Source organism: Chamaea fasciata, unplaced genomic scaffold, assembly GCF_029207755.1.
Source record: "Chamaea fasciata isolate MVZ Bird 193981 ecotype frontalis unplaced genomic scaffold, bChaFas1.0.hap1 SCAF_21, whole genome shotgun sequence".
Classification (NCBI taxonomy): Eukaryota; Metazoa; Chordata; class Aves; order Passeriformes; family Sylviidae; genus Chamaea; species Chamaea fasciata.
Window position 1 is genome coordinate 7923260 of NW_027094106.1, and position 19992 is coordinate 7943251.

The following is a 19992-nucleotide window of genomic DNA, read 5'->3' on the forward strand; positions in this document are numbered from 1 at the left end:
AGGAGCACCCAGGTGCCAGCCCAGTGTGGCAGGCACGGATTTAGAGCAGCCGAGGAGCTTTAGCAGTAAAGGCCCTGGGTAAAAAGTGGCACGAGAGGCAGCGTGTAACAACTTGCATGCAATTTTGAAGTAATCCTCGTGCTTTTCCTAGAACAAGTTGTGGCAGGTCTATTTTTAACCGGGATGTGCCCAGCCTTGCCTGAGCTCCTTTCTTTGCGGTTGCTATTTATTTATTTATTTATTTATTTATTTGGCTCGCTTCCCACGCCACGACTGTATCAAGGTTAGTTCGACCGTCCTGCCGGGCTTTTCTTGCCTCCCCCAAAACAGCACCTGCCCGGCTTCGCTGGCCCTCCGTGGCAGGCAGGGCAGGGCAGGGCAGGGTATGGTATCTCTGCCCCGTTCTCTCCGCGCTCCCTGCCCCGATAAGGCTCCGCAGGGACTCTGCCCTCCGCCCGCAGGGCAGCCCCACGCCCCGGCAGCGTTTCACAACCGGCCCGGCAGCGCCAGAGCCGCGGAGCCCACGGAGGACTGCGGCAGCATCCCCGGGCAAGGTAGCGGCGGTACCCGCGGGGACACCTCCTTCACCCCGCTCGGCTTTTTTCCTTCTCCTCTCGCCCACCGAGACCACCCGGGCGGGGAGGGGGAGCGGCGGCCTCGCCCGTTCCGCTTCCGTCCATGTGAGCGGAAAGAGGAAGCGGCGGCGGCGGCGGCGGCGACCCCGGTGGGCGGCGGGGCGGCGGGGGCGGCGGGTCCTGCCCGGGGCGGGCGGCACCGGCCGGGGGGAGAACCAGCGGCTCGCAGCCAGCGCGCCGCAACCGCTGCCACGGTTGTCGCCTCAGCCCCGGTGTCGCTCGGGGGTCCCCGGGGGGTGGAGGGGGTGTCCCCATCCCGCCGTGTCCCGGCCGGGTGCCGCTCGGTAGCGCGGTGCCAGCACGGACCCCGCGCCCCGCCGGGAGCAGCCCCCGGCTCGGCTCGGTGACATTTCCACGCTGCCACCAACGCCCTGCGCTGCTTTGCAAACTTTTCTAACTCGGGGATTACGTAAGGCTTCGGAGAGATGCGGCGGAATGAGGGGAGCGTTCGCTGCCTGGAGATGGGGCGGGGGGCGCGGCGACAGGGTGGGGGAGGTTGGGGACAAGCCGGGGCTGGGTGGCGGAGGGAAGGAGGATCCGTGGTGAGCCGAGTGTCGCCGGTGTCCCCTCAGTGCTGAGCAGCCATGGAGAGGATGCAGCAGATCGTGGGACGAGCCAGGGCCGCCTTTAACTCGGGCCGGAGCCGCCCGCTGGAGTTCAGGATCCAGCAGCTGAAGGCCCTGGAGAGGATGGTGCAGGAGAAGGAGAAGGAGATCCTGGCAGCCCTCAAGGCGGATCTGAACAAGGTCTGGGTCGGGGAGTCTCTCCCATCAGCCGGGCACAGGCAATGGTCGGCCCTGAGGGGAAAGTGGGAAGGCCGAGGGCTGCCTTTGCTGTGCTAAATGGCTTTTGTCCTTGTCCCCCTGGGCTCCCACTGTGGCCTGCGAGGGTCTGCTGAGGAGTTAGTCTAAGGCAGGACTGCAAAGGCAATCCCGACTGTCAGGTTTTGGGCTCTGCCTCATGCACCCAGGCTGGCCATCTTTGGCCAGGGATCCTTTGTCGCTGCCAGTGACAGACCCTTGGAAGCAGCAGGGCTGTGGTGGTGGCTGTGGGAGGTGGGTGCCTTTGCCAGCCCTTCCCCAAGCTCCCTGTTGTTTCAGTGCGGGCACAACGCCTACAGCCATGAAATCCTGGGCGTGCTGGGGGAGCTGGCCCTGACCATGGAGAAGCTGCCGTCCTGGGCAGCCCCTCAGCATGTGAAGAAGAACCTGCTGACCATGAGGGACGAGGCTTTCATCAACTACGAGCCCCTGGGCGTGGTGCTGGTCATCGGGGCCTGGAACTATCCCTTTGTGCTGGTCATGCAGCCCCTGATCGGGGCCATCGCGGCAGGTGGGCGTCCAGCAGGGCCTCGGTGGGGTGGTGTCTGGGGCTGGGGAGAGGATGTGAGGGCTCAGTGTCCGTGCTGTGTGTGCCCTGCAGGCAATGCCGTGGTGGTGAAGCCGTCGGAGGTCAGCGAGAACACGGCTCGGGTGCTGGCTGAGCTCCTCCCACAGTACCTGGACAAGGTGAGTTTGTCACGACTGTCTTGATCTGTCCTGCTTCCAAAAGGGCTCCTGCAAGGTCGAGCCAAATCCATTGCCTGCTCCCTTCAAAGGAGCATAAGCAGGAGGCACAGGAAGGGTTGAGTTACTGTTAAGAGTCCAAAGGTACATGACAAATTCTCCCTGTGTTTGTGTTTGAGCTTACATAACACTGCTGCCATGTGACAGCCTTTCTGACACCCATGACCATATGGAGAGGTGTGTATGTGCTTCTCACTGCAGGAGCTGCTCTTTTGGAGCTGTGCTGGGGATGCCCTTAGGGCTGCACAGGTTGTGGAGGATGGTGGCTGTGCCTGAGAATTGGGCACTGTGTGTTCCATGGCAGTGTGTCCTGGGTTTTCATGTCCTGCTGAACCACACTCGTAGGAGGTGGTGTTGTGTCTCCCCCTCTTGCCTGGCAGTTCTGTCATCCCTTGCACTGTGTCACAGACATAGACTGTTGCTGTCACTGCTCAGGGCCTTGTGGAGTTTCCTCCACAGCGTTAGCGCCTTCTCTAGGTGGGAGGCAGGAGCAGAGGAAGGAGGCAGCCCTAGGGAGAGCCTGGCAGTCATGTGTGCCCTGATTCTTACTGTGTGGGAGCAGCTCCACAGCCACACTCAGCCCTGGCCTCAGCCTCCATTTCTTTTAGTTCATGTGGCACAAATGAAACTTCATTTCAGGGGAAGGAGCGGAGTGTATCTCTGATACCATTTTATTTTGTCCCTGTCATAAAGTAGGTCACAAATAAATCTGCCCTCTGCCACATGGAGAGCTGCTGCCTTGATGTAAGTGCTTTGAATCAAGATAACTCTCAGGCTCATGTTTGCCCTGCAGGAGCTGTACTCTGTGGTCACTGGAGGAGTTCCTGAGACAACCGACCTGCTCACCCAGAGATTTGACCACATCCTCTACACTGGCAGCACTGCCGTGGGCAAAATTGTGATGGCAGCGGCTGCCAAGCACCTGACCCCTGTCACCCTGGAGCTGGGGGGGAAGAGCCCCTGCTACATCGACAGGGACTGTGACCTGGCTGTCGCCTGCAGGTCGGGTTGTTGCACCCTCGATGGGGCCTCAGCACTGGGGCAGGGGGACATCTCTGGGCCGGCAGCCCCAGCTCAGGGGCTGCCAGCTGGGCTGAGGGGTGGGGACAGAGCGTGGAGAAACCATGTCCCTTCCTCCCTTATCACAGGCGGATCACGTGGGGCAAGTACATGAACTGTGGGCAAACCTGCATCGCCCCAGACTACATCCTGTGCCACCCATCCATCCAGGACAAGGTGGTGGAGAACATCAAGGAGACTCTGAAGGTGAGGGAGGAGTCCCTCGTGCCATGGGATTGTCCCAGGTGTGATTCCCTGCAGCTGTGGCTGGTGGAAGGCTGTTGGCTGAGCACTTTTGTTTCTGCTGTTCCCTTTGTCAGGAATTCTATGGGGAAGATGTCAAGTCGTCTCCAGACTATGAAAGGATCGTCAACCAGCGTCACTTCAAGAGGGTCAAGAACCTGCTGGAAGGACAGAAAGTTGCTCTTGGGGGAGAGACTGATGAGGCCTCCTGCTTCATAGGTGCTCCTGGCAGCTGCTGTGGAGGGGAGGTGGTGGTGGGTGCTTTCTGGGGTCCGTGTGTCTGTGCCTTGCTTGGGTTATGCTGAACAGACCCAGGTCCTGTGCTGGGCCAGGTGTGTGTCCTGCTCATGCTGTTCTCCCATTGTCCTGTTTGCTGCAGCACCCACCATCCTCACGGATGTTTCCCCGGAGTCAAAGGTGATGGAGGAGGAAATCTTTGGGCCAGTGCTGCCCATTGTGACTGTGAAGAGTGTGGAGGAAGCCATTGACTTCATCAATCGTCGGGAGAAGCCCCTTGCCCTGTATGTCTTCTCCAACAACAAGGAGGTGGGTCTGGGCTGTGCCAGAGGAGATGAACACTGTTGACATGTAGCTCCCTTCCCAGTATTCTCAGTTTCAAGGTCTGGTCTCTTCTTTGAGCCTTTTTAATCTTTTATTTTCTTTTTCTAGTTAATCAAGAGAGTCATCTCGCAAACCTCCAGTGGTGGTGTGACTGGAAATGATGTCATTATGCATTTCTTCCTCTCAACTTTGCCTTTTGGTGGTGTTGGTAAGTTACAGGAGCTCCTGAAGAGTTGGGACTTAATGCGCAGTGTGTCCCAGGGAACAACCACTCATGGTTTGTGTCTGGGTATCCCTGTCCCTCCTGCAGCCCAAGAATTTTTGTGCAGCAGGTCTTGGTAATAATAATAAGTTCTGGGAGTGCATTAGGATAGGGGCCAGGAGGGAAAAACCTTTGGGTGTGTTTTTGGAAAGACTGAAGCATTTAGTGCAGCCTGGTGGGAAAGGTGGATTAAAACCTTAAAACCATTAGCTGCACTCAGAGTGATTGGTGGAAACGAGGTGAGGAAGAAGAGGGTTGGAGTACAGATGGACATCACAGGGACAGGGTCAGTTGTCCTCAGGTGAGCAGAGCTTTGTCTGGCTGAGCCTGAGGAGTGACCTGGCTGCCTGTGTCCCTCAGGGCACAGTGGGATGGGCGCCTACCATGGCAAGCACAGCTTCGAGACCTTCTCCCACCGCCGCGCCTGCCTCATCAAGGACCTGAAGATGGAGAGCACCAACAAGATGAGGTACCCACCTGGCAGCCAGAAGAAGGTGGACTGGGCCAAGTTCTTCCTCCTGAAGCGGTTTAACAAGGCCAGAATTGGGCTCTTTGTCCTGGCCCTGCTGGGGGTTGTGGCAGCGGTGATGATTAAGGTGAGTTTTTGGGTCTTTGCTCTCTGTGGCAGTGCATGTGCAATCTACCTGATCTGTTCTTTGCAACTGCAGCCCTTTTATAAAGCCTGACCTCTTTTTCTGTCTTGAGATTTATGATATCTGTCCCACCTTAAATTCTTACCTTCTCACTCTTGCAAGCAGTCTGTAGAATAGGAATATCCCCGGAGAGATCCCGCAGGCTGCTGTGCTCCTTGTTGCTCTTCCCTGGTAGGTGACGCCCGTGGGATGCTCCCTCCAGAGGCAGAGGTTGGTAGTTTTGGACTGCTTAGGAGTGGTTTCCATTCCAGGGCTTCCTTCAGCAGCGTTTGAGCTGCCTCACAGCCCAGAGAGCTGCAGTCTGTGCCGTGGCACCCTGGGGAGGGAAGCTGTGTCCCAAAGCGAGGGTCAGCAACGAGCTCTTGTTCCTCCTGGCCCATTGCAGCTCCTGTCTGACCTCAGCTCAATTATTCCCGTTTCCTCCCTTGTTTCCAGCCGGGTAGTGCGGAAGGGTGGGATGTCCTCTCCTCTCTGCAGGAGGCAGAGGCTTGCAGGAGGCTCAGGATGCCTCCTGAGGTGGAGGAGCGAGATCTGAACCTCTAAGCATGATCAGTGTCGGTTGTCCGTGTCAGACACTACATGTGCCTTCACTGACTCCTCCCTGGGGTTTAGTGAGCTTAAGGCAGCAGCTCCTGAGGGCACAGGAGGTGGCCGGGTGGATCAGGACTCTGCCCTTCAGTCTGTGTAGTTGCTGCTGCAAGCAGACACTCAGGAGCCCAACGTCCCAGGGCAAATGAGCTGCCCACATAATCCAGGAGGAGATGTAAGAGCCAAGGACTGGCAGCAGCCAGGGAGGCAGGCCCTGTGTAGGGGAACAAGATGGGGGGAAACTCACAGCATCTTGAAATCGTTTGGGTTTCTCAGAGCCACCAGTCTGTGCTGAAGAGAAAAGCCCTCATGGTTGTGCTGGCTGTGCAGAGGCTGGGCTGGCCCAGTGGGTGGTAAGGAGGAGCAGGTTTCAGAGCACTGCTGTGGCTGGCACGGTGAGGTAGGAGCCTTTTTCTTCTCCTGTGTGTAGACCTAGTTTGAGATTGGGAAAAGCTTTGCAGAGGAGTGAATGTGGGGCTGAGCCAGAGCACGATGCTCTCCCTGGCATCTGAGATAACCAGTGCATGCTGAGGGGCAGGAGAGCTGCACGCTGGGGAACCCCCTGACTGACGGGGCTTTGCTTCACGCTGTTCTAGAAAAGGGAATTGGTTTTGTCTCAGCAGATCCTTCACAGGACGTTGGTGTTGTGTTTTGCCTTCACAGGTGGTTAACTGATGAAGAGAGGGAGAAGGCACCACGTCATATACTCTGGGTGCTCGCTTTGTGTCTGTTTCCTTAAGCTGGGAAGTCATTATTTTCTTTTGTTCTGGGTGATTTCAGTGAGCTGTCGAGCACACAGAGTAGCCTTAGAGAGGCACTAACTACGAGAAGGCTCAGATTCCTGTTTACTTAAAAGCCATGCTGGAACAGAGGGACCAGTGGGGACAAGCTCTCCAAAGGAGGACTGCAGAGCAAGAAATTCCAGTCCCACCCCGTGCCATGCAGAGCTTCCAGGGACACACAGTGTCCTGCACCAAACCACTCACCTTCCTTCAGTGACCCTCAGGAGCTGAAGTTTCAGCGGTCCTTGGGGTGGCAGTGTTTTCCCTGCAGTTTTGGGGATGGTCTGAACACTCTTGGTGACAAGCCTGATTCAGGCTGTGCTGCCCCGTGCATTTGGCCAGGAGTGATGGCTGTGAATAAACCCAGCGAGGTTCCCCTTGCCATTTAACTGAGGTGAAACATTCTCACATCTCTGCAAACCAGAACCATCCACAGCTGGTCAGGGGGCTGCTTGCTGCCTTCTGTGTTTCATCATGTGCCTTTAACAGTTATTTAGCAATTAGAAAATTCCAAAGGTGATGCCTGCACTGCCTGTTTTGTACTGGTGAGTGTCTCATGCTGGAGCAAAAGAACTTTCAGGCCTATTCAGAGAAGTGGAAATGACAAATACCTTGTGGATTAGCCCAGCCCCACACAGCCACTTGATTTTCCCCTGTGGGATGGGGAAGAGAATTGGGAGAAAGTGAGGGAACTTGTATGTTGAGATAAAAATAGTTTAGTAGGTGAAGCGAAAACTGGCCTTGCAGGCAGATCAAAGCAAATTAAGGATTTTGTTCATTAATTCCCCTCATCAGGCAGGTGTTCAGCCATCCCCAGGAGAGCAGGGCATCATCACGCCTGGTGGTGACTTGGGAAGACAAACGCCCTAACTCCCAATGTCACAAATCCAAAACAGCGCCGTCCTTGTACAAGGAAACTTAGTGTCTACCATGAAAACTAATTTCATCCCAGCCAAAGCCAGTACAAAGCTGTTCCTGGTCAGATTCCTCCAAGGGAAAACAATTACTGGAAGAGTGTGTGTGCTCCTTCGTGTCTGAGCTTCTCAGGATGCTGTAATCTTGCACTGGGGGATAATGTGGGGCTTGTTCTAGCTTGGGGGAAGGATGCTGAAGGAATTGAAGGTGAAAGAGCCTTAGAACTATTAATGTTAAAGCAAACTGAAAAATCGTTAATAAATGCAATTAATATAGAGTAGAAAATGATATTTACTGTGCAATAAGTGGGATTTCTTCATGTCTGGTGAAAATCCATGTGCTAAGCCTTTTTGACGATACATTTTGCAAGCCACTAAATAAACACTAAAAAATTTAAATAATAAACTGAGTGTGGTTAAGTCCTTGCAGTCTCCTGAGGAATCCTGCCCTGCTGCTCCCAGCTCTGGCCATGGCTTGGCTGAATGGCACAACTGTGCTGTGAGGTGTCCCTGGCACCCTGGGAAAGGCTCCCCCAGAGCTCTGTTGGGCACTGAAAACGCACCTGGAGCCAGGCAGGGAGTGGGATGAGCCAGCAGAGGACCTGGCCTTGTTTTTCCCCTTTTCAGATCCGTGCCTGGGTTGCCAGCTGCCTGGTTGGGGTTTTTGGGATGCCGAGTCTGAGCGTGGCCCGGCGTGGGCACAGCCACGTGCTCTGGGCCATCCCACACGGGCCTGAGTCACTGCCCGGGCTGGGAGCAGCCATCCAGGGCTCCAGAGCCCAGCCAGGAGGTGGGTAAAGGGCATCCTGTACCCAGCAAGAGCCCCGGGGCAGGGCCAGCCCTCCTGGGGAGGAGGGATCGCCCCCAGCCTCGTGCCTGCCTGCACTCCCGCAGGAGGCTGGTGGAGGGAGAAGCTTCTCTGAAGGTAACTTGCTTTTTTCCCCCCTCTGTTTTTTATTATGAGTCGCTTGCTTTCTTGGGTTCTGTCACTCAGCTGTGGCAGCGGGTTGGGAGGGGCAGGGTTTAATCGTTGTGAGGGGATCTTGGTGTCAGGATCGGTTGGGCAGGGATGCAGGACCAGGTCTCTGGTCCTGAATAAGGAGTGAAATGCTGCTCCTGGGAAGCAGGGGGAAATCTCTGCAGTGTTTTGTCACGTTTCTGTGAAGACATGAGGGCCTCAGGGTTATGGGGAAGATGGGTGCATGGTGGCTCTGGGCACACAGCTCTGCTTCCAGCTGGCTGCCCACCTGGTCCACGGTCATCTCAGTGTTTGGGCTCCTTGGGAGCATCCCTGTGAGCAGAGGGTGGAGTGACTGGTGTGTTTGAGGCTTGGAGAAAGCACCCTCAGAACAGGATCAATCAGCAAAGCCCGGATTGCTCCGAGGGGAGCCCAGTGCAGGTGGGACAGGGCTTGGATGCTGTGAGCCCTGAGCGCCCAGCCTGAGAGCCGGAGCTCCTCTCCAAGGAGGACAACACCTGCCAGCCTTGCTCGGGGTGGGACACCTCGCTGTGGTGTTCCCAGGGCTGAGCAGCCCTCAGTGGCCCCACAATGAGCTGAGTGTCACCGGTGTCCCCTCAGTGCTGAGCAGCCATGGAGAGGATGCAGCAGATCGTGGGACGAGCCAAGGCCGCCTTCAGGTCGGGCCGGAGCCGCCCGCTGGAGTTCAGGATCCAGCAGCTGAAGGCCCTGGAGAGGATGGTACAGGAGAAGGAGAAGGAGATCCTGGCAGCCCTCAAGGCGGATCTGAACAAGGTCTGTGTTGTCAGAGGGTCTCTCCCTGTGACATGGACAGTGGGTAACCCTGAGCAAAGCAGAAGGGTTGCCTCTGCAGTGACAAATGGCTTTTGTCACGTCGCCCACCGTGGAACTGGGTGACTCTGACTCTCCAGGGTGCCGCGGTGGCTGTGGGAGGTGGGTGCCTTTGCCAGCCCTTCCCCGAGCTCCCTGTTGTTACAGAGTGGGCCCAACGCCTACAGCCACGAGCTCCTGGGCGTGCTGAGGGAGCTGGTCCGGGCCGTGGAGGAGCTGCCGTCCTGGGCAGCCCCTCATCCTGTGAAAAAAGACCTGCTGACCCTGAGGGACAAGGCCTACATCCACTACGAGCCCCTGGGCGTGGTGCTGGTCATCGGGGCCTGGAACTACCCATTCCTGCTGGTCATGCAGCCCCTGATCGGGGCCATCGCGGCAGGTGGGCGTCCAGCAGGGCCTCGGTGGGGTGGTGTCTGGGGCTGGGGAGAGGATGTGAGGGCTCAGTGTCCATGCTGTGTGTGCCCTGCAGGCAATGCCGTGGTGGTGAAGCCGTCGGAGGTCAGCGAGAACACGGCTCGGGTGCTGGCTGAGCTCCTCCCACAGTACCTGGACAAGGTGAGGGTGGCCCTGTGTTGGTCCCCAGGTTTCCCTGTGTCACAGTGATGTGCTGGGTTGGGGTGACCCTGACAACCCTGCCCTGCAGGATCTGTATGCCGTGGTCACTGGAGGAGCTCCTGAGACAACTGAGCTGCTCACCCAGAGATTTGACCACATCCTCTACACTGGCAACTCTAGAGTGGGCAGAATTGTGATGGCAGCGGCTGCCAAGCACCTGACCCCTGTCACCCTGGAGCTGGGGGGGAAGAGCCCCTGCTACATCGACAGGGACTGTGACCTGGCTGTCGCCTGCAGGTCGGGTTGTTGCACCCTCGATGGGGCCTCAGCACTGGGGCAGGGGGACATCTCTGGGCCGGCAGCCCCAGCTCAGGGGCTGCCAGCTGGGCTGAGGGGTGGGGGACAGAGCGTGGAGAAACCATGTCCCTTCCTCCCTTATCACAGGCGGATCGCGTGGGGCAAGTACATGAACTGTGGGCAAACCTGCATCGCCCCAGACTACATCCTGTGCCACCCGTCCATCCAGGACAAGGTGGTGGAGAACATCAAGGAGACTCTGAAGGTGAGGGAGGAGTCCCTCGTGCCAGGGGATTGTCCCAGGTGTGATTCCCTGCAGCTGTGGCTGGTGGAAGGCTGTTGGCTGAGCACTTTTGTTTCTGCTGTTCCCTTTGTCAGGAATTCTATGGGGAAGATGTCAAGTCGTCTCCAGACTACGGAAGGATCATCAACCAGCGTCACTTCAAGAGGATCCTGGACTTGCTGGAAGGACAGAAAATTGCTCTTGGGGGAGAGACTGATGAGGCCTCCCGCTTCATAGGTGCTCCTGGCAGCTGCTGTGGAGGGGAGGTGGTGGTGGGTGCTTTCTGGGGTCCGTGTGTCTGTGCCTTGCTTGGGTTATGCTGAACAGACCCAGGTCCTGTGCTGGGCCAGGTGTGTGTCCTGCTCATGCTGTTCTCCCATTGTCCCGTTTGCTGCAGCACCCACCATCCTCACGGATGTTTCCCCGGAGTCAAAGGTGATGGAGGAGGAAATCTTTGGGCCAGTGCTGCCCATTGTGACTGTGAAGAGTGTGGAGGAAGCCATTGACTTCATCAACCTTCGGGAGAAGCCCCTTGCCCTGTATGTCTTCTCCAACAAGAAGCAGGTGGGTCTGGGCTGTGGTCCCCCATGGAAGCATCTCTGCCCAGCTGGATCCTGACCATGGCTGATCCCAGACACAGCTTTCTGCAGGGTGTGTGTCAGTTCCTTTTCCCTGTAAATCGCAGTGTTTGGGGGTCATGAGAGTCCCCAGAGCTGCTGGGGGCTCCCAGTCTCCTGCTGAAGGGCTCTGGGTTTGTCCATCTCCACCCACACAGGTGGGTGCTGCTTCCTGCCTTGTCTCCTGCCCCCGTTTCCAGGCCCTGTTGTGCCAGCTCAGGAATTCAGGTCAGGGCTTTGCCCTGCAACAACAGCCCCAGGCGGTTTGGGTGGGAGGGCTGAGGAGCACCCTGGGCTGACATGAAGCCTTTCCATCTGTGGCTGTTCCAGCTGGGCAGATCCTGTGCTTAAGTGGTGTAAAGTGGCCTCTGTCATGGAACAAGGCACAGCCTGTGCCCCCCAGACTGGGATGGAAGCATCACCTTGAGCCCTCCCTGCTCTGGTACACGGTGCTGTGTCCCATCCTGATTTGTTCTGTGCCCTCTCCCATTGTGGGCAGCTGATCGCACGGGTGATAGCAGAGACCTCCAGTGGTGGCATGACAGCCAACGATGTCCTCATGCACTCCGTGGTCCCAGGTCTGCCCTTCGGCGGTGTGGGTGAGTCCCTGCTCCAGCCCATGCACCTGCATTCAGTCAGCAGCCTCTGACTCAGGAGCTGTCGTGCCCTCTTTGTACTTCAGGAACTTCCAGCTGCATTCTCCTGTTAATGTCATTTCCTGGGGTGGGTTGCTTTGTAATAAGGCTCGTTAGTGTTTTGGTTGTTAGAGAGAGTGAGAGAGGAAAGCCCCCTGGCGCACGGGTGAGCTCTGGTTCTCCTGTGCTGGGCTGTGGGATCAATTTGTCCATGGCCTGGTTGAGTTTCCACAGGCTCCTGTGGCAGAGACCAGCTGGCTGTGGGCACAGGGCTGAGCTCTTGGCTGTTGCTAAGTGTCCTCCTCATGTCCCGCTCCTTGAAATCATCATCCCAGCTCCTCCTGTCCCTGAGCACTGTGAGAATTTTGTGGGAAAAGCAAGGCTGGTCCTGGGAGGAGAGAACTGATGTTATTAACATTTTAAGGGTGGGTTCACACCAGCAGCACTTTCAAGGCAGCGAGCAGGTGCTCACTGATTTCTGCAAAGTTAAAAAAGCTGCTCTTTGCTGCTGTGCTCTGAGAAGCAGCATGACCAAGCTTTCCCTGTGTCCTGGGGGGGCTGCTAAACTGTGTTAGAGGTGTCCCTGTGCCTGGTGTGACCTGCCTGGCTGTGTCCCTCAGGCCAGAGTGGGATGGGTGCCTACCTCGGCCGCTACAGCTTCGAGACCTTCTCCCACCGCCGCTCCTGCCTGATCAGGGACCTGAGGTGGGAGGTTGTGAACAAGCTGAGGTACCCACCTGGCAGCATGGAGATGATGCATTTGGCCAAGCTCTTCCTCCTGAAGCAGTGCAACAAGGGCAGAGTGGGACAGTTCATCTTGGCCCTGCTGGGAGCTGTGAAAGCCGTGGTGGCAAAGGTGAGCTCTGCGTTTCTGCTGTCCCTGTGAGTGCGTGTTCCCAGCCCTGTGCCCTGAGCCCCACCTGCCCTCAGCCTTCATCACCCCGTTCCTTTGAGCTCTGTTCCCTCCCTGGAGGACTCATCCCTGTTTCTGTGCCTTTCCAGGTGTTGTGCCCCAAGCTAGAGGGGTGATGGGCAGCCAGCCCTTGGACCCACTGCTTGCTCCCTGCAGTCCTACTGCTGAACTTTTCTTCGCTGCAATTTCATTTCTTTCAAGGCAGCCACTGCACTGAAGAGGTAGAAGACAAAAAAAAATGCACCTAAATCAGAGACCCCCCCAAGTCAAAGGCTCCAGCTCCTGCTGAAACAGGAATCTGTCCCAGCCTAGGCCGTGGGTCATGCCTGAGCAGTGAGTGGCAGACGGAAGGAAACAGCATCCACCCTGCTTTGTAAACAGTAGTTCCCCTAAAAACTCCTGGGAACGTGGGGAGTGTTTGTCACAAGGAAACAAAGCCACTCATTACTGAGCCTGTTATCTATGTAACACCTCACCTGATCCCCAGAGGAAGCTGCTCATCCCAGAGATAAGCCTGGGGAATGAGGGTCTCACTGCAGGGGACAGTCCAGACTGGTTGTCCCCAGAGCAGAGGGAAGGAGCCTCAAAGAATCTGCAGCATCTCATCCTTGAAGGGCCTCATGACTGAATGGGTGATGCTCCTTGCAGGGAAGCCACCTTTAGCCATCCAAGGTGTGCAAAGGCCACCTGAGGTAGTGACAAAAGCCACCTGAGCTGTGGCCATGCTGTCCCAAGGGCCTGAGAAGTGCCAGGGACTGTTGTGCTGCTGCACTTGGGGCTACTGGGGCAAAGACAGGGGCACTTCTGCAGCTGGAGTGCCAGGTCTGGGGCATCCTTGGCCAGAGGGGCAGAGCAGCCCCAGCCACCACCTCTGTAACTGAATTTCAAGGCTTTCTTAATTTATGGGTAGTCTTTTACCTCCAAACTTGTAACCCAGAGCTGACCTTGACCCTTGCTGAATAAAACCTTTGTTTCACTGCAAAGGCCACCTGGGGCAGGGCAAGACCCATGAGTGGATGCTCCCTGTCGTGGCCTCGGCCCTGCCCTCAGCCTGCAGCCCAAGGAGCCAGCCCCATTCCAGCCGGGTTTATTCTTTATTGGGCACTTGTCACGGAGCAGCAGAGGGAGCTGGGGCTGTGTGGGCTGGGGAGTGTGTGTGTGGGGCAGGGTGGTCCCCCCACACACTCAGGCAGCCCAGAGCAGCATTTGGGGTGCCAGAGCAGCCTGGGGGGCCCGTTCCCAGGCGATATTCTGCACAAACGCCGCTGAACACTGACACAGGCCCCTCGGCTCCTGCGGGGACAGGCGTGCGCGCTCCATTCTCTCGCTGGCTGCTCCGCGCTTCCTTAACGCCCGTCCCTCGGGAAAAGCTTTCACCCCGAAAACAAGTCCCCACAGCCCCTGGTGAGAGTCAGGCTGTGCTGGTGGTCAGCTTTATGGCGATGCCGAGCGCCAGCGCAGCCACGGCCGCGGCCACGGCCAGTCCGCGGCGGAAGATGAGCTGCTTGGTGACCACGGGGGTGGCCTGGGCCGAGGTGACCTCCCGCAGCTCCAGCCGGTGCGCGGGTCCCTCCGGCTTGGTGATGATGCCCGTGAGCACAACGTCGGGCTGCAGTTCGACTCCAGCTGCAAAGGAGAACGGGGTTGGAGGGGTTTGAAGGGTTTCTGGGCAGGGTTTTGTCCCAAGGGTGAATGCACGTCAGGAGCAGCCCCAAGAGCGTGGGGATCTCAACCACGTCCTGCCCCCAGAGGTGGGGCCAGGTGTCTGCGAGGTGAGGAGTGCCCGCAGGTTGTCCCTCTGCCACCCTCCCGAGCCCACGCTTGTAATTGCTGCTCTCCCAGTCACCAGCACGACGCTGCCCCGTTTTGTGGCCTTGTTCCCGGCTAATGGGAACCCTTAGAGACCCTTCCTGACCCCAAACCCTCCCCTGCCAGCCGTACCGACAGACCCCAACACCGCCCTGGCAGGGAGGAAGGTGTGCGGCAGGGGGGCTGGTCCCACATCCAGATCCTTGCAGGATTGCTCGGGGCCCAGGCTGGGTAGCTCCGGAGGTGGCAGTTGGGTCACTCCTGCGCGGCGCTGAGCCTGGGGAGGGAACGGGCTGGGTTCAGTCGGGAATTCCCACCCAGCAAAGCTGTGCTGCCTCTCTTGGGGTCTCCTCGGAGCTGTTGAGGCACAAGGTGATGCTCAGGGCTGCAGGGCTGGGGTAGCTCGGGTCACTCCGTCTGCTCTGAGCTTCGTGTCCCCAAACAAGGTGCAGGGGGAAACCTTGAGGCCACTGAGTGCTTGTGCAGGAGGATGAACACAGGGATGTCATGGGAGCACTGGAGGACAGCACTGGACACGAGACTGAGCCTGTCTCACCCCAGCAGGGCACTGAGGTCCTTCCCAGTGCAGGGATGTGCTGTCAGTGCCTGGATTACCTCCTTGGCTGCCTTCTCCCAGTCCAGGCGGTAGATGTAGGTGACGAAGCAGGTGCAGAGGATGAAGACGGAGGCGAGCATCGCGATCCACAGGCCTGCAGAGGGCACACGGCGTCAGCCAGAACCAACCCAGCATCCCAGGACAGCAGGTCCAGAGAAAGGGGATGTCACCCAGGTCAGTGGGGACACGGGGTGGTCATGGGTGCCTTCTTTGGGGTTACTTTTCCCCAGGAAAAGCTCCCAGCAGCTGCAGGAGCCATCCCAGTCCACCCCAGTGAGCCCGGGCAGGTCAGAGAGGGGACAGAGCCAGGCACAAGGGGTGTGGGGAGCCCCCAGTGGGGGGTTTGGGGGTGCAGTGCCCAGGGGTCAGTACCTATGACGCCGATCTTGGCCACGAAGAGCAGCACAGCTGCCAGGGGCATGCCCACACCGTAGTAACTCACGGCGTTCAGGATGGCACCAAATTTCTGCTTCCCGATGCCTCTGAGCACCCCACTGCAGGCGCCCTGCCAGGAGAGGGAGAGGGCGAGGGGCTGGGGCAGGGAGCATCTCCTTGGCCAAACTCAGGAGATCACCCAGCTCCCTGCCCTCTTCCCATTATTTCTGTGTCCCTGCCCATGGGTCACCATCTTTTTATGCACTCGGTGTTTGCTGAGGGATGATCCCAGGAGCTCTGCAGGGTCCTGGTGTGGGCACTGGTGCTCAGCTGCAGCCTGAGGGACCCTCCACTGCCTGATCCATGATGCCCCTGCTGAGCACCAAGGTTCCCCACGGGAAATAACAGCATTCCCTGGGACTTACAGTCATGGCTTCAAACAAGTGGAAGACAACGTAGATAGGCATGACCCACGCCACCAAGTCAATGATTTCCCTGGGGATGGAGGAAAGCCAAGGATCACTTTTGGGACCTGACCTGCAGACACCGAGGCCAGGAGCTGGGGGCACTCACTTGTCCATGGTGAAGACATATCCCAGCACGTTCCTTGTGGCAGCTAAAATGGACCCCACAATTACGGAGAAAACCCCTGGAAACACAGCACAGAGCTGAGCCCAGCCTGGCTGGAGAGCAGGGGGAGAAGAGGCAGGCAGAGGACTGCGAACACTCCCTGCTCCATGGGAAGGAGGCCAGGAAGAGGCTTTCCAGGCTGTTGTGGACTGACCTGTGCAGATGAGGCTGGTGCTGGAGGATTTCTTGGCCGCCTCGATGTTGCCGGCGCCCAGCGCGTTGCCCACCTGCACACTGGCAGCTGTGCCCAGCCCCAGGGGGATCTGCAAGCACAGGGCTCACATGTGTCTGACGGTGGGGTTGTCACAGTGACACGGGGATAACCACCCAGCAGAGAGCAGGATGGAGCTCAGGGTTTGATTTAAAGTATCTCCGTAAGGAGGGACAGGCAGGAGCAGGGAGAGACTCAGGTGCAAAGGGGGAAGATGGGTTTTTGCTGGAGCTGATTTTTGCTGTGTGCCCGTCTCGGGACAGCCCCCGTGGAGCCCTGGTCTGCAGTGATAACCCAGCCCTTACCATGAAAGCCACAACAGACACCTCATAGATGATGGACTGGACGGAGAGCTCGACAACGCTCAGCAGGCCTGTGGGACAGGAGGGGTCAGCGCTGGCTGTGGGGGCAGCTCTGGCCCTGTCCTGGCAGCTCCCCTCTCCACTGACCTATCAAGAAGCTCCCAATCTCGTAGGTCCACCACTCAATGCACATCATGAGCATGCTGGGGATAGCCAGGGAGGTGAAGCTGTCCCACTCCAGCAAGCACTCGCAGGACCAGCCTGTTGAGAGGAGAAACAACACCAGACTGGCCCTGTTACATCCTGCACAGCACCTGGGGCAGCTGGAAGTGCCATTCCTGCTCTCAGAGCCAGCAGCTCCACAGGATCTCCAGCAGCACAAGCATCCACCTACAACCTCTCTGCTGCTGTCCCGAGGGCCACAGAGGAGCAGCACAGCCCTCAGCCCATCCCGCCCGGGATGGTGTCCAAGGACAACCTCCTGCTTACGTCTGTGCTCCCCCAGCTTTGGGGCTGAACCTTCCAAAGCCTCAGCAGAAAGTTTCATTTCTGAGGAATTAATGTTTAGTGCTGATCCCCCAGCTCTGCCAGTGCTGGCGCGTGACGAGCTGCCCCTGAAGCAGCACTGTGGTACCCGGGTTAATATTTCACCATCAGGATGAGCAGAATTCCCTTCCTATCAAGAGCACCTGACAGAAGTTTTATGGACACTTGTGGGTAAAGCAGGAAGCAGGGGGAGCAGGGGAGATGCCCTTACCTCCCCAGGTGTTCACGTGGAGTTTCCTGCCTATGATGTACAGGAACAAGAAAATGGCTTGTGAATACTGAGAGGTGGTGTTGGCCCAGGCAGAGCCCCTGTGGAGGGAGTGAGAAAGGTCATTGGCATCCTGCTCATGCCTTCCTCAGGGTGCAAAAAGACATGCTGCTGTACCCCTGTGAGCTCAGTGTTCCCTTGCCGTGGCCACGTGCTCTGCTTTCCTCCCCAGGGGACACAGGTGCCACTCACGTGACGCCCAGGTGGAACACGTAGAGGAGGACGTAGTTTGCAGCCACGTTGATGATGTTGCCAATGACCCCACTCAGCACCAGCGGCCACATGATCATCTGCAAAGAGCAGGAGATGGAGGGGTCTTCACAAAGATTTTCTGGAGGTCCCTCCAGCCCCACTCTCAGTGACTTTCCCAGAAAAAAAACCCCCCAAGCTTCCAGTGATGTCGCCTGCTTGGAAAATGAGTGTGATGGAGGTAAATCCCTCAAGTGGGGAAGTAGGAAGGGAGGTGGATGGACACAGCTGGCTGTGGAATGGGGTCATCATCAGGGTCAGAGCTGTTTTGGGGCACCCGGGCACATTGTCACTGGGCACAGCGAGTGTGGAAACCCTGGATGCACTGTGGAAAGGAGCCCTGAGCCAGGGTGGGTGTGAGGACTTTGGGACCCACCTGGTTCTGCAGGTATCTTGCCTCCAGGTTATACACAAAAACCGCCTGCAAAGGAAGTTTTGGGTGAGATGAGCCAGCGCTGAGGTGCAGGATGGGGACAGCCTGTCCCCTTGGGCAGGTGGCAGCCAGGGTGCCCACGGGCACTCACCGGGAGGGCAGGGAGAAAGGCATTCACGTAGTTCTGGGTCATCCTGGGGGCACACAGAGGGGGGTCAGGGAGGGGCATGGCCGTGGCCACCCTCCTCTCAGCCCCTCCACAGCGGGGAGGGATGAGGGCACCACCCAACCTGGAGACATCGGGGTCCTGCCGCATGACCAGCATCAGCTGCTCGACGTTGATGAGGATGGCGCAGCACGGGAAGCAGCAGAGGAGGATGATGATGGTGGCACGCTGCAGGATCACCCCCACCCGCAGCAGGTTCTTGCTGCCATAGGTCTGCAGGGTGAGAGGGGGGCAGCAGTGAAGTCAGCTGGTGCTGGGGGAAAAGGGGGCCCTGAAGAGCATGGAGCAGCCCTGACCACCCTGGAAACCTCCTGGGAAGGATTTGGAGCACGGATCTCCTCGTTATGGGATTGTTACGTGGGGATAAACTTCCCCAGCTGGCAGGAGCAGCCAGGGATCCATGTGGTGCCTGGGCATCATCAGCTGATGCTGGAACCCCCCAGTGTCCCCAGGGCAGGTGCCAGCATATCCTACCCACCTGTGATATCAAGGTGTCACATGCTGAAGTCAAACCGTAACCTACAGAGATGGCAGTGACATTTATAACCTGGGAGTTAAAAAAACAAGGAGTGAAGGTGAGCCTTTAAGATTTTCAGGTACAGAAGAGGGGTTGAAAGGAAAAGTGGGAGTCTGAAATCTCCTCTGTCTTTTTCCCCTTCACCTCATCCCCGTGTCAGCAGGGAGGGAGCTGGTGCCCGGCCCCGGGAATGCTTACAGCGATGGCCAGCGTGACAGAGGCCAGCTCAACCTTGCCCAGGTGGCCGCAGAATATGGAGCTGACAAGGTGGATCAGGAAGATCAGCAGCTGGATCAGGATCTAGGCACGGAGGAGAGCCGAAGGTTAGGGATGGAGGTGAGCAGGGGTGGTTGTGCTGGGGGGGAGTCTCTCTCTCTCTCTCTGCTCCTTACCAGCGGCGCCGCCAGCACCAGCAGCTGCCTCACGTCCTCCCAGAAGTTCTCCGGGATCCAGCGGCGTTTCCCCTGGCAGCTCTCGGCCGTGAGGTCGCCCTGGCCAGCGGTCCTTCCCTCCCCGAAGCCATTCTCCTCGGGGAAGTTCTCCGGCTTCATGCTGCCCTGCCGGGGGAGTGGAACGAGCCCCTTCCTCCGCGCTCTGTTAAACCCCGCTGGGACGAGCAATGTGTAACCACGCCGGGCTGAACTTCAGCCGGGGCCGGGCACTGGGCTGGCCGTGGGGAGCGTGGGCAGTGGGTCAGGGCAGGGCACGGAGTGCCGGAGCCCGGCGAGGGTCCTGGCAGCGCAAAGGAGCCCGGACGCACCGTGCAAGGCGCTCGTTGCCTGTCCTGAGCCAGCGTTGGGGGCTGAGCCATCCTAAATCCACCCTGTGAGCGCTCCTACCTCTCCTGCTTCACCACAGCTCCACCGGCCAGAGGGCTGGAGGCTCGTCCTGCTCTTCCAGCGGCGGTGGAGGGTTGTCGGGTCTGTGTGCGGCTGTGGGGAGCTGCTGCCGGCAGTGGCGGGGCAGAGGCTCACTCACTCCCATCACAGCGGCCAAGACAAGCCGGCCCCCTTGGCTCCGGCTGTCCCTGGCACAGCCCCGCCGTGTCGGGTTTCACTGGCAGCGCTCCCCCGGGCCGAATTCAGTGTCCTTGGCCCGGTGGGGAAGGGGAGATGCTGCCCAGTGCAGACCCCACCCGCACGGAGTGGGCGCTGGGCTGGGATAACCCACGGGACAGGGTGAGACACCTGCCTGCTCTCCCCTCGCTCCCATCCCAAACCTACCGGGATTCCGAGCAGGGCAGAGTCTGCCACGTCCTCCCACTGGTATTGGGGTTGGTGGCGGTTTCAAGCTCGTTTGTGACAGTTTTTCATTCACAGGCCACCAGCACCAGGAGAGCTGCGGGGTGACAGGGAGGTGCCACACATCTGTATGAGGTATTGACCTCCCAGGGCCCAGCACTTGACAGTCACTCAGCTGCAGGTAAGGGCCCGGGACAGGCCCAGGGGGACACGGTGCTGGCCTGGTTGCATTATGACATAGGGCAGTTCTTTGACGG

At 58.3% G+C, this 19992-nt stretch overlaps 3 protein-coding genes across 9 annotated transcripts; 2 read left to right on the plus strand and 1 right to left on the minus strand.

Moving 5' to 3' along the window:
* The first annotated feature begins 500 nt into the window (after window positions 1-500).
* Window positions 501-7668, plus strand: LOC136299824 (aldehyde dehydrogenase family 3 member A2-like). 6 transcript variants are annotated; one of them, XM_066201785.1, is made up of 12 exons: window positions 501-554; window positions 1208-1381; window positions 1736-1967; window positions 2058-2143; window positions 2994-3202; window positions 3349-3466; window positions 3580-3721; window positions 3882-4048; window positions 4172-4271; window positions 4686-4921; window positions 5843-5966; window positions 6230-7668. In XM_066201785.1, the coding sequence occupies exons 2-11, from the start codon at window positions 1220-1222 to the stop codon at window positions 5921-5923; spliced, it is 1533 nt and encodes a 510-aa protein (XP_066057882.1). In that variant the 5' UTR covers window positions 501-554; window positions 1208-1219; the 3' UTR covers window positions 5924-5966; window positions 6230-7668. The 6 variants fall into 6 exon arrangements, with proteins under 6 accessions (XP_066057882.1, XP_066057879.1, XP_066057883.1 ...); XM_066201782.1 differs by lacking the exon at window positions 501-554 and adding an exon at window positions 656-724; XM_066201784.1 differs by lacking the exon at window positions 501-554 and adding an exon at window positions 766-829.
* Window positions 7669-8155: 487 nt separating this feature from the next.
* Window positions 8156-13384, plus strand: LOC136299901 (aldehyde dehydrogenase family 3 member A2-like). 2 transcript variants are annotated; one of them, XM_066201908.1, is made up of 11 exons: window positions 8156-8187; window positions 8842-9015; window positions 9220-9451; window positions 9542-9627; window positions 9716-9924; window positions 10072-10189; window positions 10303-10444; window positions 10605-10771; window positions 11324-11423; window positions 12080-12315; window positions 12462-13384. In XM_066201908.1, exons 2-11 carry the CDS (start codon window positions 8854-8856, stop codon window positions 12486-12488), a joined length of 1479 nt encoding a protein of 492 aa, XP_066058005.1. In that variant the 5' UTR covers window positions 8156-8187; window positions 8842-8853; the 3' UTR covers window positions 12489-13384. The 2 variants fall into 2 exon arrangements, with proteins under 2 accessions (XP_066058005.1, XP_066058006.1); XM_066201909.1 differs by lacking the exon at window positions 8156-8187 and adding an exon at window positions 8581-8661.
* A 63-nt stretch (window positions 13385-13447) lies between these two features.
* On the minus strand, window positions 13448-19377 carry LOC136299900 (multidrug and toxin extrusion protein 1-like). Its single transcript, XM_066201907.1, has 18 exons — window positions 19334-19377; window positions 18887-19051; window positions 18693-18794; window positions 18456-18524; window positions 18042-18190; window positions 17903-17945; window positions 17755-17799; window positions 17322-17419; window positions 17073-17170; window positions 16463-16576; window positions 16319-16386; window positions 15957-16065; window positions 15746-15821; window positions 15598-15667; window positions 15170-15302; window positions 14797-14891; window positions 14314-14458; window positions 13448-13998 (listed from the first exon to the last, which is right to left on the minus strand). Exons 2-18 carry the CDS (start codon window positions 19043-19045, stop codon window positions 13784-13786), a joined length of 1788 nt encoding a protein of 595 aa, XP_066058004.1. The 5' UTR covers window positions 19046-19051; window positions 19334-19377; the 3' UTR covers window positions 13448-13783.
* Window positions 19378-19992: the final 615 nt, after the last annotated feature.

Excerpts from the sequence above, each read along its gene's own strand:
- LOC136299900 (XM_066201907.1), bottom strand. The coding sequence starts at position 19,045 with ATGAAGCCGGAGAACTTCCCCGAGGAGAATGGCTTCGGGGAGGGAAGG. Across the intron at positions 16,577-17,072 it reads CCACGTGAACACCTGGGGAG|GCTGGTCCTGCGAGTGCTTG; the intron begins GTAAGGGCATCT and ends TCCTCTCAACAG. Across the intron at positions 15,668-15,745 it reads TATGTCTTCACCATGGACAA|GGAAATCATTGACTTGGTGG; the intron begins GTGAGTGCCCCC and ends CTCCATCCCCAG.
- LOC136299824 (XM_066201785.1), top strand. The coding sequence starts at position 1,220 with ATGGAGAGGATGCAGCAGATCGTGGGACGAGCCAGGGCCGCCTTTAAC. Across the intron at positions 1,968-2,057 it reads GATCGGGGCCATCGCGGCAG|GCAATGCCGTGGTGGTGAAG; the intron begins GTGGGCGTCCAG and ends TGTGCCCTGCAG. Across the intron at positions 4,049-4,171 it reads TCTTCTCCAACAACAAGGAG|TTAATCAAGAGAGTCATCTC; the intron begins GTGGGTCTGGGC and ends TTCTTTTTCTAG.
- LOC136299901 (XM_066201908.1), top strand. The coding sequence starts at position 8,854 with ATGGAGAGGATGCAGCAGATCGTGGGACGAGCCAAGGCCGCCTTCAGG. Across the intron at positions 9,016-9,219 it reads TCAAGGCGGATCTGAACAAG|AGTGGGCCCAACGCCTACAG; the intron begins GTCTGTGTTGTC and ends CTGTTGTTACAG. Across the intron at positions 11,424-12,079 it reads TCTGCCCTTCGGCGGTGTGG|GCCAGAGTGGGATGGGTGCC; the intron begins GTGAGTCCCTGC and ends TGTGTCCCTCAG.